Source organism: Phoenix dactylifera, chromosome 8 (genome assembly GCF_009389715.1).
Source record: "Phoenix dactylifera cultivar Barhee BC4 chromosome 8, palm_55x_up_171113_PBpolish2nd_filt_p, whole genome shotgun sequence".
Lineage (NCBI taxonomy): Eukaryota > Viridiplantae > Streptophyta > Magnoliopsida > Arecales > Arecaceae > Phoenix > Phoenix dactylifera.
Genome location: NC_052399.1, coordinates 5317887 through 5332962, shown reverse-complemented (window position 1 = coordinate 5332962; position 15076 = coordinate 5317887). Strand labels below are relative to the sequence as shown.

The 15076-nt window shown below is 43.2% G+C and overlaps 2 protein-coding genes across 2 annotated transcripts; one reads left to right on the top strand and one right to left on the bottom strand.

Annotated features, from left to right (window-relative positions):
• Positions 1-4521: 4521 nt before the first annotated feature.
• On the bottom strand, positions 4522-6026 carry LOC103712882. The gene is made up of 2 exons (XM_008799575.4): positions 5114-6026; positions 4522-4963 (listed from the first exon to the last, which is right to left on the bottom strand). Exons 1-2 carry the CDS (start codon positions 5819-5821, stop codon positions 4901-4903), a joined length of 771 nt encoding a protein of 256 aa, XP_008797797.1. The 5' UTR covers positions 5822-6026; the 3' UTR covers positions 4522-4900.
• A 5741-nt stretch (positions 6027-11767) lies between these two features.
• On the top strand, positions 11768-13621 carry LOC103712883. Its single transcript, XM_008799576.4, has 3 exons — positions 11768-13060; positions 13198-13256; positions 13390-13621. Exons 1-3 carry the CDS (start codon positions 12350-12352, stop codon positions 13403-13405), a joined length of 786 nt encoding a protein of 261 aa, XP_008797798.2. The 5' UTR covers positions 11768-12349; the 3' UTR covers positions 13406-13621.
• The last annotated feature ends 1455 nt before the right edge of the window (positions 13622-15076 follow it).

Sequence of the window (15076 nt, the reverse complement as noted above, 5' to 3'; positions counted from 1 at the left end):
GCAACAATATGAAAGGAAGAGATTTCAGCAGAGTGAGGGCTCTGTGAGAAGGGTAGCATCCTGCATACCTTAGGTCTCTCGGGTTGTTTCCCTTATATAGAGAAGCTAACCTTGTCGTTATCTGGGTCGATATGACTTGCAATAAAACCGGGCTAGCGGCTGGTGGTATGGCCGTAGCATGGAGGTTAGTCCGTGTGGGCAGAGTGCGGTATAGGTCTGATGTGGGACGTGAGGCTACTATAATTATGGACTGTCAGGGTTGCCGCTCGCTTGTTAGGGCTACTAGCTCTTGTAAACGTATGCCAATTGTTCTCCGTGGTTGGCAACTTCTTGGTTTGAGTCGAAGTCATTCACCAAGCCGAAGTCGTTCACCTCAGTTTAAGTTCGAGGACAGAGAGGTCGGTTAGGCCCGAGGTCGGGGTGCCCAGTTAATTTTCAATACCCAGCTTGCAACCATGGTAATTAATTACATGGTCGCCTCTCATAACCATAAAATCAACCGTACGGTCCCCATTCTGTTCTCTACTCTGATGTGGCACTTGATATGTAGCCAAATCAAACCGCCATGCGACACTATCATGATCTGTATCAACTTGCCCATTGAAAGGGGAATTAAGCAATGGAGCTGCTTCTTGTGAAGTTTAAGAATTTTCATTCGACCGAAAGTTTTTTTTTTTAAAAAAAAAAAAAATTACGTTTTCATGGAACTAAAGAAAGAGAAGCGGTGTACAGAACCCTGGTAGGCTAGACTTTTAAAATCAAGGACCGAAAGAAACTCTATTTTTGTTTTTTTAGGCTTCCAAACCGTATACTTCGTTCTGCATCAGACTCTGCCAATCTCACCAGTCCCCAGCAAATCGCATGTAGGATGCCTGCTGCGGCACGGCTCGCACCAGGATCATAATATTCGAAACCATGCCCTTGGGGTGGTATCCGTCCGCCCCTTGAATCATGCGATCTCAGTGGGCAGTAGGATAACCTGTTTCCTTTTCACTGAACTGTAGTTTCTTAAAGTAAAGCATGTGTCCTTTGTGGTAGCTGGCGATCAAGGCAGTCTAGTCCACGAGGCCAACGTATGAGCGAGTATTTGTTGTGCTGTCCCCATCCAAGCCTAGGATGCACCCATATAAATACCGTACGGTAATAATGCAACAACCATACCGTCTCCAAGAAAGAAAGGCAGAGAAGGATGTATCCACCTCAAAGGAGGCTGTCTATTTGACCAAAAAAAACAAACAAAAAAAAGGAGGAGGCTGTCTACATGTCACAACGTAGGTGCTGGATCTTAATGCGAACATATGTATAACCCTACACGATCTACTAAGTCCACAAAGCGCCACCAGATGACAGCAGCCACCAAGGCACGAAAACGTGAGTTTGTTATGAAACTAGCAAAGCATGGCGTCTCTGTTGCTAAGGCCGCTGCTCATTACTCTCTTTGAGGTAGCGAAGATAAAGAAACTAATAGGGTAGCTGATTGGATTGCAGCTTATGTGACTAACTATATAAGGAATATGCTACAAAAATCTACAAGTGATCTTTCAGCTCAATTTTTGAATATTTTATTATCTGGCTTTCATGAATGTATTTATATCAGAATGGTCTAATTTTATCCGATTTATGAACAAAAAGCTATAATGAAAATACATGGTGAACTATTTTACAAAACAAATCTAATGGCATAAATAATGCAGACATGTTGTTCTTTATTAGCTTGATATTAACCACATGATGTTTAGATATGATCATCACGATTTGAGCGGATGTCATACTAATCAAAAGGGCAATGGCGCATCAACTAGTCCATTGAGTTTGCTAAGTAAAGCATAATGACCTTACCAGGAGGGTAATTTTCAACTAGTGGCATGATAACTTTTGAGGATGAATTTTCCCCCGTCATCCTTTTCAGCTTGAGATGCATTAAACTACTGGAGATTTGTGAATTGAAATTAGTTGTCATTCACAATGAACCCCCTGAGATTCTCGCATGACTAATAATTGGCTCTGTATGAGAAAATGACAGCTTTTCTTGTATCATTTATCATCAAGAATTTTAGACCCAGTCCAGAAGCAAGTTAAGGGCTGGGATCACTGACTTGTTCCACTGTTATACCTGGAGAAATTCCAGCGTAGCATTTTTGACTCCTAGAACTACCAGTCACCAGCAATTTGGTCAAACCCGGGTTAAGCCATAAGCGTGTATTGGTGGTTCCCTAGATCCCCTGGAAGGCTGGAATCGAGGTTACCCCCAGATTAAATCGCCTCTTAATTTATTAAATGACCAAAAAATCCCTTAATTATTAAAAAGTAATCACAAGAACTTGGCAAATTTGCCTTCTCACACAAAATGCTGTTAGCTATGCTGGGATATAATTTAATCATGCGATGGGAAAAAACTGTTCATTCAAAAAAAAAAAAAAAAACTCATCCCACCTTATCCGACCTTATGCTAGAATTAAATATTTGTATCTAGCATAACCACGATTTAACCACAATTTACGTATCTCGCTTCCAAACTGGGCCTGCAGGACCATATTGAAGGGCGTTTGACCCTATAAAAATTCTTGTTGCCACTGTGTGGTGGAGCATGTAAAAGTTTTTCCTACCCTATTTCATTCAATACGGACGCATCCACATCCAAGACACGGAATTCCGACCCAGACCACTTATTTGAATTAGAAACCCCCAAACCCCGAAAAAAACAAGTTCTAAGAAGCCCGGTCTACCATATTTTGTCTACACGCATCCTCAAGCTCGATGGCCAGCCAGCAATTTTATCTAATTTCTAGGTCCAATTTAGCTTGACCTTTCGCCTTGGTGCTCCCTATGTTTCATTCTCTCAAATATTTAAACCTAAAATTAATAAATTTGTGCCGAAGCAACACCAATCCATCTAATGGTGCTACCTTTCCACCAAAGTTAATTATGACCCCACCAATGTCCCTGTGATAGATAATGTGACGTATCGGTCATTGTCATCCTACAACTATTACTGATATCCACAGCTATCACCCAAACACACAGTTGCATTTAGGTACCATCTGCTCATCCCAAGGTCTAATATCTCTGCTCTTGCCCTCTTATACTTCAATGTAGCAAAGATTCAATGTTTTCAGTCAGTTTATCAGGAACCTAAGAAGCTCATGTGAATGGGGTTTATAATTTTGTGGTTCTGCTTTGGTAACCGTAGGAAGGTTTTAGATAGATGAGGAACATGCAAGGACCTATTATGATGCGGGGTTTTCACCTCGGCACCAGCCCACACACCGGCCGAGCAGGGAAAGCGACTGCGTCCCTCCCGAGGTATTGTCCGCTCTGGGCAAGCTCCGTGGGCGCGGAGCTCGCACGGGGTGCGCACCCACCTGCAGGCGCGGAGCTCGTACAGGAGGCTTGGGCGACCCTCACGGTTTTGTCCTATAAAAGGCGCCTCGTCATTGAGAGAGTGCTGGAGCAGCTCAGCTCAAGAGCGATATGGTATTGTCCGCTTTGGGCAGGCCCCGTGGGCGCGGAGCTCGCACGGGGTGCGCACCCACCTGCAGGCGCAGAGCTCGTACAGGGGGCTTGGGCGACCCGCACGATTTTGTCCCCTGTGGGGGCGCCTCGTCATTGAGAGAGTGCTGGAGCAGCTCAGCTCAAGAGCGATATGATATTGTCCGCTTTGGGCAGGCCCCGTGGGCGCGGAGCTCGCACGGAGTGCGCACCCACCTGCAGGCGCGGAACTCGTACAGGGGGCTTGGGCGACCCGCACGGTTTTGTCCCCCGTGGGGGCGCCTCGTGAGGAAAGGTTTTGCACCTCCTCATTATAAGGCACAGACCTTTCCGCTGATTAGCCGATGCGGGACTAAACTGAAAACCCCATCCCACATCATATTAGATTTGATTTGCAGTATCTTTACAGTGACTTACTGTATAATATGACCTATCACCCAGTCAAATCCATCACTCAATTTTAATTTCCGAAATGTAAATAATCCAAAGACCCTGATAAAACAGTAAAAATCAAATAATACAACAGTAGATACCTTTGGCACATATCAGCTAGCATCAACCTAGATGAACAGGTAACATAAACACGAGGGACGGACTGCTAATAATTTGCCGAATTGATTGTTGGTCACTCAAAGAATATCCCTGCCCCACACTGAACACCAAACCCCTATTTAAACCAGGGATCCCAGCCCACCAAGAGCCGGAACCAGTATAAAATCCCACTTTCCCAGGCCCACCAGACCCATCCCTTCTCGCTTCCCTACCTTAATCCCTGCTCACAAAACCACTCTTAATAATCCCGAGACTTAGCCAGCACAAGCTTATCACACGCACGCTTGCACCGCAGACTCCAGCTGAGGTCACGGCAGGACGCATTCCAAACCCCAATTCCATACAGCGTGAGACCAGGGAGCAAGCAACCCACAGCCTTTTTACTATTAGCTCCACCCTCCCCCAAAATTTCCCCACCCTCCCTCTACAATCCCCTTGGCCTCCCTTAAATTTTTCTACGTTCTCCAAGTCCACATAACATATAATAATCATCAGAGAGCAGTAAGATATCACAAAATGATTTAAAGTACATAAAGAGTTTGTTCTAAAAGACTACAATAACATGAACACTGTTTCGCATAATTAAAGCCCGAAAGAAAAGTCATGCAGTCGCAGAGAGGCCAAATATTTATATAGGGACTAAATAAGCTTCTATGGAAAAGAATAGCTATAGGCACGATAGTAGACGGAGCAGGATTTAATTTGTTACCGCTCTCCCCTAAAAGGTTTCGCGTACGAACATTTTTACAGGGTCAGTTAACCCCGAAGTACCAAGCCAACTTCGGCGGGGAAAGGATTCATATCACCGGAGGAGGTAACCTTACCTCCTTGCAGCTCCGTCGGTCGGCCATGGTTGGCTCTACTCCGGGACCCGGTACGTGTCCGCCGTTATCTCCGACAACCACGAACCAGGGAACAACGCCTAATTGACCAAAATAAATAAATAATGACAAATAAGGAACTTTTTTTCTAGAAAATAGTTTTGGATGATAAATTAGCACGGAGAAATTTCGGTTGGAAAGACGAAAAATAGTGGAAGAAATTTAGAAAAAGAAGGAAAATATGGTCTTACGTCGAGCTGCTTCTGGACGACGCGAGGACGCTTTTTGGGCCGGCGGCGGGCGCGGGATCCCGTCACCGCGTAGATATCCTCCTCGATCTCCTCCCTCGTGAGCGTGATCGAGAACTTGGGCCGGTCCCTCCGCTCCAAGTCCTCCGACCTCAGCCGGACCGTCCTCCTCTCCGCCACCACCGGCGGCCGGGGCGGGGAGACGCTCAGGTGCCGCTCGATCCCCATCCAGGCTCTAGACGCCGCTCTCCTCGTCCTCAGATTCCATGGCCTCGCCGCCGCCGACGAAGACGGCTCCGCCTCCGCCTCGGGCTCCGGATCCGGTTCCGGCTCCGGCTCCGGCTTCTCCGGCGACCCGCCCGTAGGAAGCGGGACCACCAGCTTCATCCGGTCCGCCGCCTCGCGGAGGTGGACGAGGAGCTTCTCCCTGACCTCCTCCAGCCCCGCGTCGCCCTCGCCGCCCTCCGCCGGAGCTCGGATCCGCGGCCGGCCTCCCTCGACCGCCGATCTCCGGCCTGTGCCGCCGCCGATGATCTCCCCTTTGCGGTTCACGTTCATGCAACGGAGGAGCCGCTGGTTCCCCCACGTCTTGAGGACCGGAAAGGAGAAGTTATGGAGGAGGTTACCCTGCGCCTCTGCTCTCGAGGGCACGGCCGCAGCCGCCGACGGGGGATCCGGCGGCCTCGAGGCCGTCTCGGCGGAGATCACCATCGATTCCACCGCCCCAGCAGTGCCCCGATCCAACTGCCGCTGGTTTTTCCTGGTGGGAGGGAGAAAGATACGAGGGTTGGGGGATGAAGAAAACCGGCGCTGGGGGAGAAGTATTTTACCGGAAGGCGTCTAACGTTCGGTTGGGTAAGGGTAGGGGGAGGGCGGGGGAGGAGCTCTTAAGGGGTTATAAAGGAGAATAAAATGATGGGGGAGAAAATACCAAAGAATACGCGCGTCGGAGTTTTATAAGAGTGGGTAGGCGTCCGCACACGCGAGCCGTCCGCACGGCTTTGCGCCCTGGCTCAGCTGGCTGGCTTTCCCTCGCCTCTTTTTGAACGTACTGTGGTCGTCACGTGACTTCAAGTTGGGCCTTGAGAGGGCGGTGGACCAGCGGGTGCGCACGCGACCGAGTGGCGGCAAGGCGGACAGCGTGGACCACCGACGGAAGGCTACGATTGGCGCGGCTTCGGTCCGGTGTTTTGCGGACTTTAAGATTCGTAAGGAGCATCACAACGGTTTTGGCGATTTTAAAGCGTTCCGCTCGAATTTTAAAACTGGAAAAAGCTGTCTTCGACAAGCTTTGTTCCTTGCTCTGATCTTCCTATTTTTTATTTTCTGGTAGAAGCTAATACACAAAGGCTTACCCCGACAAGGAAGGAGCAGAACATTGGGGAAAAAATTGCGTAATGGATACTTGAATGTCCATGCTGGCAGAGGATGATTGTTCAAGCAAAAAAAAAAAAATATATATATATATTTTGCTACGAAGCTAAATTGTAGAGTAGTATCTCCAAATCATGGTGGTTGTATCTTACATTATTCATTCGGGATGGAATACTTTGGAAATAATATGATGACTACCATAATAATTGTTATTAGTTATTACATAAAAAATTTAAACAGCATAATTATTAGCTAAAAAATGAATAATTATTTTTGTTGATCGACAATGAAAACAATGAAACACTATTTTAGTTAAATAAATGAGAAAAATGTCACATAGTGAATGTCCAAGTCACCACCATTTAATAGTCAAATGATGAACTCAGGTATCAATATGCATAATGCAATAGAAGATTCACACACACACGTCACCTTGATTCCCCTCTGAATACTCTATTTATGTTGTAGTTTTGGGTTATCCATGGTGGATTACTTTTTATGTCTCACGTCTCACGTGTCCCTCGTCAAAAATAAGCCTCAAAGTCTCCCAAAGACTCTTTTAAGGCAAGTGCTTCTTAAACAATATTTTTTTAAACACCACAAGTATAGCTTGTCTTCATACATATAGAATAACACTTTTTGCCAACAATTGATCCACATCATCACTGCAGGCTCATGTTCGCACTCTATTTTCGTATTTAAAATTTCCGATTCAATTTGATAGGCAGAACATAAGAGCATTTTCAAAAAAATATTTTAAAACAAAAAAATAAATAATAAATTGAAAGGTTAAAAGTTTTAGTCGATAATCATTAGATACATACATAATATATTTCACCGTATAATATGCATATGTCGTGTGTATAGTAATATCATAGTTTTTTTTTACAGCAACTTGGGCCACCCAAAGTTAAATCCTAGCGTCGTCTCTACATAGAAGCTAATCACAATAACACAAGCATCAAAGTGCTATATCTTTTTCAAATTCTAAATAGCATCACCTATCGTTAGAATCATTTTGAAATACAAAAGAATTATGACATGCACTTGCACAACGATCTATGTTATCCCTCTGCATCATAGATTGACAGGATATCTAGCTCAAAACTCATAAATTTAAAAGAAGAATAAATATCTCCATCTACTAAATCAGAAGAGAATCCCATGCGTGAAATTGTTTTCAGAAAGGAGCCAACATTAACTGTCATAGAGTGTCCTTACCCTGAGAGTACTGCTTTAGCAAAGCTAATAATAGGTCACACAGGTCTGGGACCATCCTTTCATGGGCTGTTAAAGATAGAACATAATAAGGTTAAGAGTCGGCAAAGACAAATCATTATGAGAGAGGATAGAACTAATTAATATAGAAGATTGATGCCACTCAGCAGGAACTAAATTAAAGTTGAAAACAATTAACGGCTAAGTCATAGCTCTTAACGTCCAAGGTCATTTTAGTGATACTTTATACATGCTTACGAGCATATAGTTGAAGTTGGATTACAACTTAGATGAAATTTAAAAAGGAAAAAAAAAAAAAACAAAAACAATCTATAGTAACAACAGCCCATCAATACTCAAAGTGTAAAAGCTGTTTAAAATGTCAAATGCAGAAAACATTAGAATTACTCTCAGAAGTACGGCAATAAGTGCACAAACTTATCTTGAAAGGTTAAAATTGTTAATAAGCAACTTAACAATTGCATTACCAAGAGAAATCACACTCACTGCTAGCTCTACTTTAAGTAGAGAATAATTATTAAACAGAATAGCACTCAGAAAAGGCACTGAGATTAGACTTATAATAAAGTCATTCGTTTTCTTATCATTGGTTTCTTTTAAGGTGAAGGCATCCTTTCATGCAACTACCATTGCATGAACATAAAATTCAACCAAATCATCGGACAATGAATTATGCCTTAGATCCCAGAATTTGAATTTTTTCATATAAGTCATATGTTCTATACAAATCATATATGAATACATTCAATAAAATCAGAAAATAAAATATTCCAAAAAAAAGTGAGGAGGACACATCTATACTGTTGGGCCACAACATCTCATGTGCAACTATACAAAATGCAATCTAATCCGCCGCTCTGTTGGCCAAGCGACCTTTGGTGCCTGGTCTTTATCAAGATAATGATCTAGCTAGCAGACAAAGCCATAAACATTTTTGAGAGGAAACAGAAAAATCCACAATCAATCCTATGCAAAGTCAAATTTTCAGCTGCAGCAATTAGCTAGCAATTTCATATCCTCAGTCACCTCTCCTTTGGTTTGTCACTTCAAAGAATTTGAACAACTCAAGAGGCAAAGGTGAAAAGAGAATAAAATTAGGCATGTAAAGAAACAAGCTTGCGCAGTCGATAAAAATGCGGACTTGCACTTCCATTAAGCTTATTTAAGTATCAGTAGGGTTGAGAGGAGAAGGGGATACAGAAATGAACTAGGATTCCGAGGCCACCGGTTCTCCGCCGGAACATTGCTAGCGGCACTCCTCGTCCTCAGATTCCACGGCCTCGCAGCCGCCACCGCGGCCGGCGGAAGAAACGGTTTCCTCCCCCTGCCTCTCCCCTTTCTCCCCTCCCCTCCCTTCCACCTCCTTGAAATCCCTCGCCCCCGGAGAGCATGAGGAGGACGGCCTGTTCCGGGACGTCAGGGGATCTTGGTGGGCCGCCGGAGCCGTCGATCCGGCGACGGCGGCGGCCTTCGCGTGTATGCAGCGGAAGAACCTGTGGGTGCCCCAGCCTGGGGTCGGGAACGTGGAGTTGTGGAGGCGGGATGAGGAGAGCCACCGCGAGGGACTGGGCGGGTCGCGTTCTCCGCCGGCTGCTTTTCACCGGCGTTCCGAGAACGCCGCCACCATCCTTCGAGAGCATCGAGTAGGCGGTGAGCGAGAGATCTGGGGTCTATTCGTCCCGCGGTTTGTACTCTAAATGAGGTTGGGGTCCACTGGTTCATGGATCCGATGGCTAATAGCCAAGCATTGTGGGATCACCGGAGTTGTGATTAGAATTTGGGTCGACGTAGGCCCGGTCGTTACGGGCTGGTTCCGATTTTTCATCTACTTTCAATGCTGATTAGTTGTACGCTTCCGTGTGTGCTTTTCATGGATCGATCTACTTCTCTATTTGCGATTTCATCGAGCTTATCTAATGCTGTCTATCTTGTACAACATGATGAATCTAAGCAAAGCTCGGAGGAAAAATGTTTGATAAAATTTGCCCTTGCCATTCCGAAATCTTGTGCTTTCAATTAGTTGCTGTGGACCACTGCTTTCGGAGATTTGTAATATCTAAGTTGCATGTTAAGCCCTACTTTAGAACATTAAAATTCGCTATACTTTTGGTATAGCACACCATAAAAGAAGCTCTGGAGACAAAATGAATAATGCCTGGCAGCATTGTGATTGATGGCAATCAGAATATATGTGATATTCTTCTAGTGAACTCTTAAATTCAGCATGCTCACCCTAACATCAATAAGGTAATAAAGTTGTTTAGTTTGGAGACTTAAAAACACAAGATGTTATATTCCTTAATCACTTTAATTCCAAGTGTTGATAGTATAAGAAACTTACTGTGGTAATAATGGCTCGAGAAATTAAGCTAGCTTCATCCTGACTATATAAGGTCATTTCTTGAGGTATTATGCTAAGTGATATTTGGCAATAGCGCAAGTTTCTTCAATGTCTGCTGTTCGAAATAAATAATCTCTATGTATAGCAACAACCCTCATATATTAGAGAGGATAGTAACTGTTGGTGAAGTCCCATGTTTTGCTCCAAGAGACTTGATCCATATATACAAAGAGAAAATCAAAACTTCCTTCACCATCCACACTAACGCGATGCTCGCAATCTAGTTGAACCGCATCTAAATCCAAAATGACACCACCTAATGTTTGTGCATTTAGCCAGTCCCTGGCTACCATGCAAGATTGAGGAACCAAGTGAAGAGTCTGGCAAGGAATGTTAACAGTACTCCTAAATAAGTTTTCTTGCTTTGATATTTCCATCAACACATAAATTTCTAGTATCATTTTGTTAAAATAGCATAATTTAATAGCCTTATCTTTAAGTGTATTTTATTTGGTACAAGGATACAATTCCTAAAAAGAAATGCAATAAATCCAACAATAGTATAGTATATAGATAAAGCCAAAAAATAAATATCAATTTGTGATTACTTGTGGCATAACAAAGGCCCATATCATGGATAGAATTTCATATGGTACTAGATATAAATAGTTCGTATCTCATACTAAGCACAGTAACAATATTATGTTATTTTTAAAACATATTTGCATTAATTATGAACACAAAAATCATTTAGAACTTTTGTAACTTTTAGTATTAGAACATTCATTTTTTTCAAAAAAAAAAAAAAACTGGATCTATACTATCTTTAATTGGAGAAGCAGAATGAGCGGACTCCTTTATTTGTAACTGGATATCCTTGTATAATTGAATATTTAGAGTTGAATTGCTCTTTATATATAGACCTCGAAATCCGATGCCATTGAAAGAGAAAAAAAATACCTTTTTGTTTTAATTTTAAAAAACCTTTCACATAGCCAGTGCCATTTAACTCCTTCATCTCTCCATTTATCTTTCCTTCAATCATATGTTTCATGCATGCTTAACTATAGTTCTTTTTACTTCATGAATCTTCCCTAGCTATATCTTTGTTGCGCAATGTCCGGGATTTGAACCCTTGACATCTGTAGCAACCATATCAAATACTATCTCCAATTACATGCATAATGACATGCGCTTAAAAAGGGCGTAAATCTACCTAGCAACTTTATTTTTTTTTGCATTCTCAGTCCTTGTTTTGAATTGTGAACCTTCTTCAATACTATATCCACAAAATGGTGTGTATTTGCAAAGGCTATAAATCACTTGCCAACTTTCGGTGCATTTCCAATATTCCTTTGAATCGTGAATCTTCGTGTTTGTAGCCATATCTTATTGTTCCATACCATCCCCAATTACTTTCAAAATGATATGCGTTTCTGCAGCTAGTAAATCCATTTGCTGGCTTTGCTATTCAAAAGCGAAAGCTATTATATTTTCCCTTGTCTAGCATCATAAGAATAATGCCATGCAATAGCTGATCGTTATTACAAACACTTTTCACCAAATTTGTTTAGTGGCAAGATTATTCACATATCAAGAGTAAAATTACAGATGGTTCTCCTCTTGAATATAATTAGAAGTAGAATTTAGATAGGCATCATGCAAGCATGCTGTTGAATCACAATTCTAAGCCAAAATTGCATCTTTCTTTTTGAGTTTTGCGACTTGATTAGTAAATTAAACTGGCATTATCACTGAACAGTTGTTCTAATATATTTTTGTACCCTCACGTACCAATAACTTTGATGCCACGCGTCAACACAAACTTGCGTTGTGCACGGCACCGAAGCATCCACCATCCTGATCTGGCTAGGAGCTCCCTTGCAAGCGGTCGTCCAAATCTAATTCCCACACTTAATCAGAATTCCATGTAACACCACATTGCGCTGTACCTAACAGCCGGGCAAAAGCCAAGGCCCTGCATCACAACCGAAACTTCTCCCCGTCCCTCAACGTCAGCCGTCGGATCCATGAACCCCCGTCTCCAACGACGATCAACCAATGCACCGCAACGAGGGTCCACGAATCATGCGGGCGTGATAAAAAGCGATCCCTTCACCTAACGCCGAATCTTAATTCCCCTCCTTATATAAACCTCGAGGGAAACGATAGACGCCAACGTCAAGCATCCCTCCCACCTTGTCTTTCTCCTTCTCCTCCCCTCTCTCCCTCCCACGGCCGAACCAAGGAGGATACGGAAACCGCCCCCGATCCCGCCGTTGGCGATGACCTCGACGGAGGAAGGTGATCTCCGCGGGAGACTGGCGGAGGACTGGACCCTCTCCCCGCCGCGGCCGAGGCGCTCGCAATCCCGCCTTCACAACTTCTCCTTCTCGACCCTCAGCTGGGGGCGCCACAAGCTCCTCCGGTGCATCAACATCAAGGGAAGCGTTTCCGGCGAGGCCGCTGGATCGGCGGCCGCCGAGGTGGCACAGCACGACCCCGGGGAGGGCCGGAAGCGCCCGGGCTCCGCCTCATCCCGGGGGAAATCTCAGCCCCCGAGGGCTTCGCCGGGAGGGAGCGGCTCCAAGGAGGCCGATGGAAGAGCAATGGAGGAAGGGAAGGGGGAGGAGTCCTCCTCTTCTGCTGCAGCGGCGGCGGCGGCGGCGGCGGCGACTGCTGCAGCGGCGGCGGCGGCCATGAGGCCGTGGAATCTGAGGACGAGGAGGGCTGCCTGCAATGCTCCGGCGGAGAAGGGGCGTCCCCGGAACCCTAATTCGGCTGCGGGGTCGCCGTCTCCGTTGTCTGCCGAGAAGAGCAAGCCGGTGGCCAAGTCGGTCAGACTGAGATCGGATGACGCGGGGACAGGGCAGTGGCCCACGTTCTCGATCTCGCTGTCTCGCAAGGAGATTGAAGAGGACTTTATGTTGTTCAAGGGGACGAAGCCCCCTCGGAAGCCTAAGAAGAGGCCTAAGATGGTTCAGGAGCAGCTGGATGTAAGAAATTTTTTGATAAAAATCTGATCTTTTTTAAGTTTTCGTCTCCTCTCCTCCATTTAAAAGAATCCTTAATTTTTTCCCCAATCATATTAATTTTTGTACTTATTTTTATGTTTGTGGTATTTTGTCTGCAGTCGCTTTTGCCTGGTTTGTGGCTATCCGAGATCACTCCGAATTCATACAAAATTCATGCGTAAGGCAGTCGTCTTTTTTTTTTTTTTTGGTGTATGTGTTGTGATTTATATTCTTCTCTTTTTTTCCAGAATCTTTTGAATTTTCTGTATAAATTTGAACCGAGACCTTGGTGAATTGTTTTTTGTTTGCAGAAGTAAGAGGCCGTGAACGAAGCAAGGGTTTTTTCGTGAAGAAAGCTTCCAGGGTTTTTAACTGCTGACTATTACTTTAGTCCGGTGACCATGGTTAGGGCGATTTTGTAGCACATCATATTGATCTGTAAATTGAAAGTTTAAATAAAATGTTTAAAGTTTGCATGTTTATCTGCGAGGCATGTTTGTTTCTTTACATTATTGTCTAATTTAAATTTCTTATTTTATTTTATTTTAAATTTTCAGAAAAAAATTTGCTCAATGAGGGCATGCCAACATGGCTTGGTTTGATTAAATATTGATGTGAGACATAGATGGTGTAGTTAGTTGATTGTTTTGAATGGATAATCACTTTTGACTTCAATATTTTTGCTATTGGATGGCAAGTACCATATATATTGGTGTTATCCTCTCTGTCTTTTCTTTCTTTAATTCTTTAAGTCAACATTGCCTTATGAAAAACAGTCTCATGCCTGTGCTCATATTATGTTGTAGCATGAGAATGCATGTGTTTTCAGCTAGATATTGTGATATACTGCCATGTATATGATGCCGTGGAATGACAGAATTTTGTGTGAGTCCCTTTGCACTTCCTGCATAGGAGGGTCATACATTCTTCTGTACGATGATCAGATGCTAATACTGGGTTATATTAATCAGGATCTCAAAACAAATCACACTTTGTATTTGTATTGTTCTCATTGTTTGTATTGTTTTTCAGTCTTGGCTGAAAAACTTGCTTGATATATATACTCTTTTTGTTGCTTCAGCATGGGCCTAGCAGCCTCTAAATGTTTGTAAACTTCTTCAAGAAGTTTCTCCTTCATAGAACTGGGTCTTCTTCATTTTAAATATGTTCTTATGGCTCTGCATTGAAGAGAATGATGACATCTTACCATCTCTGATAAATAGTTACTGCAGCAGGAAGTAGTATCTAAATCAGAAGCTTATCCTAGATCACACTTACAATGAAATGGTTTTTGAAAGCTAAACACCATAACTTATTTTGGAACTCATGGTAATAGCTAGATGAAATAAAATGGTATTTTCTAAGCTTGGTTATAGGGGTATCCAGGCCATCACTTGGTTGAGATTATCATGTCAGCTGTTTGACTTGCTATGAAACCTAGCTCTGTGTCTTGAATCATCCTATAGGATTTATAGTAATTCTAATTCATATTGTTAAGTTACTAATTCTGAGGATTTATTTAACATAGTTAAGGCCAGAAATTGATTTACTTGGTTCCCTTGAGTCTTTTCATGTCTTGCACTGTTCTCTCAGAATCCTAGCCAATCTTTACTCTTGCAACTGAAGCCTAGTTATAATTGCTCCATTAATAAGCATTCAAGTGATTCAATTTCCTACCCTTCAAGCTCCAAAAGTTCTTTTGGGCAAAATGTTTGAGCCTGTGGATGCAAACGGAAAGCTATGATCATGAAAAACGTAAACCATGATGAGTTACAAACTTTTATAGAAAAATTAAGATAGATGAAAAGGAAGGTAAAGAATAAGATATCTTGTATGAAAACCACTTAACAAAACCCTGTAACTTTAAGGAAGGGAAACTAATGGAATATGGGTCTTGGTTTTGCATGAAATTGTACTGAGTAAATTTTGACACAAAATTGCAAATCACTTTTTTTTAAGAAGGAAATCTCTCTCTCTCTCTCTCTCTATCTATCTATC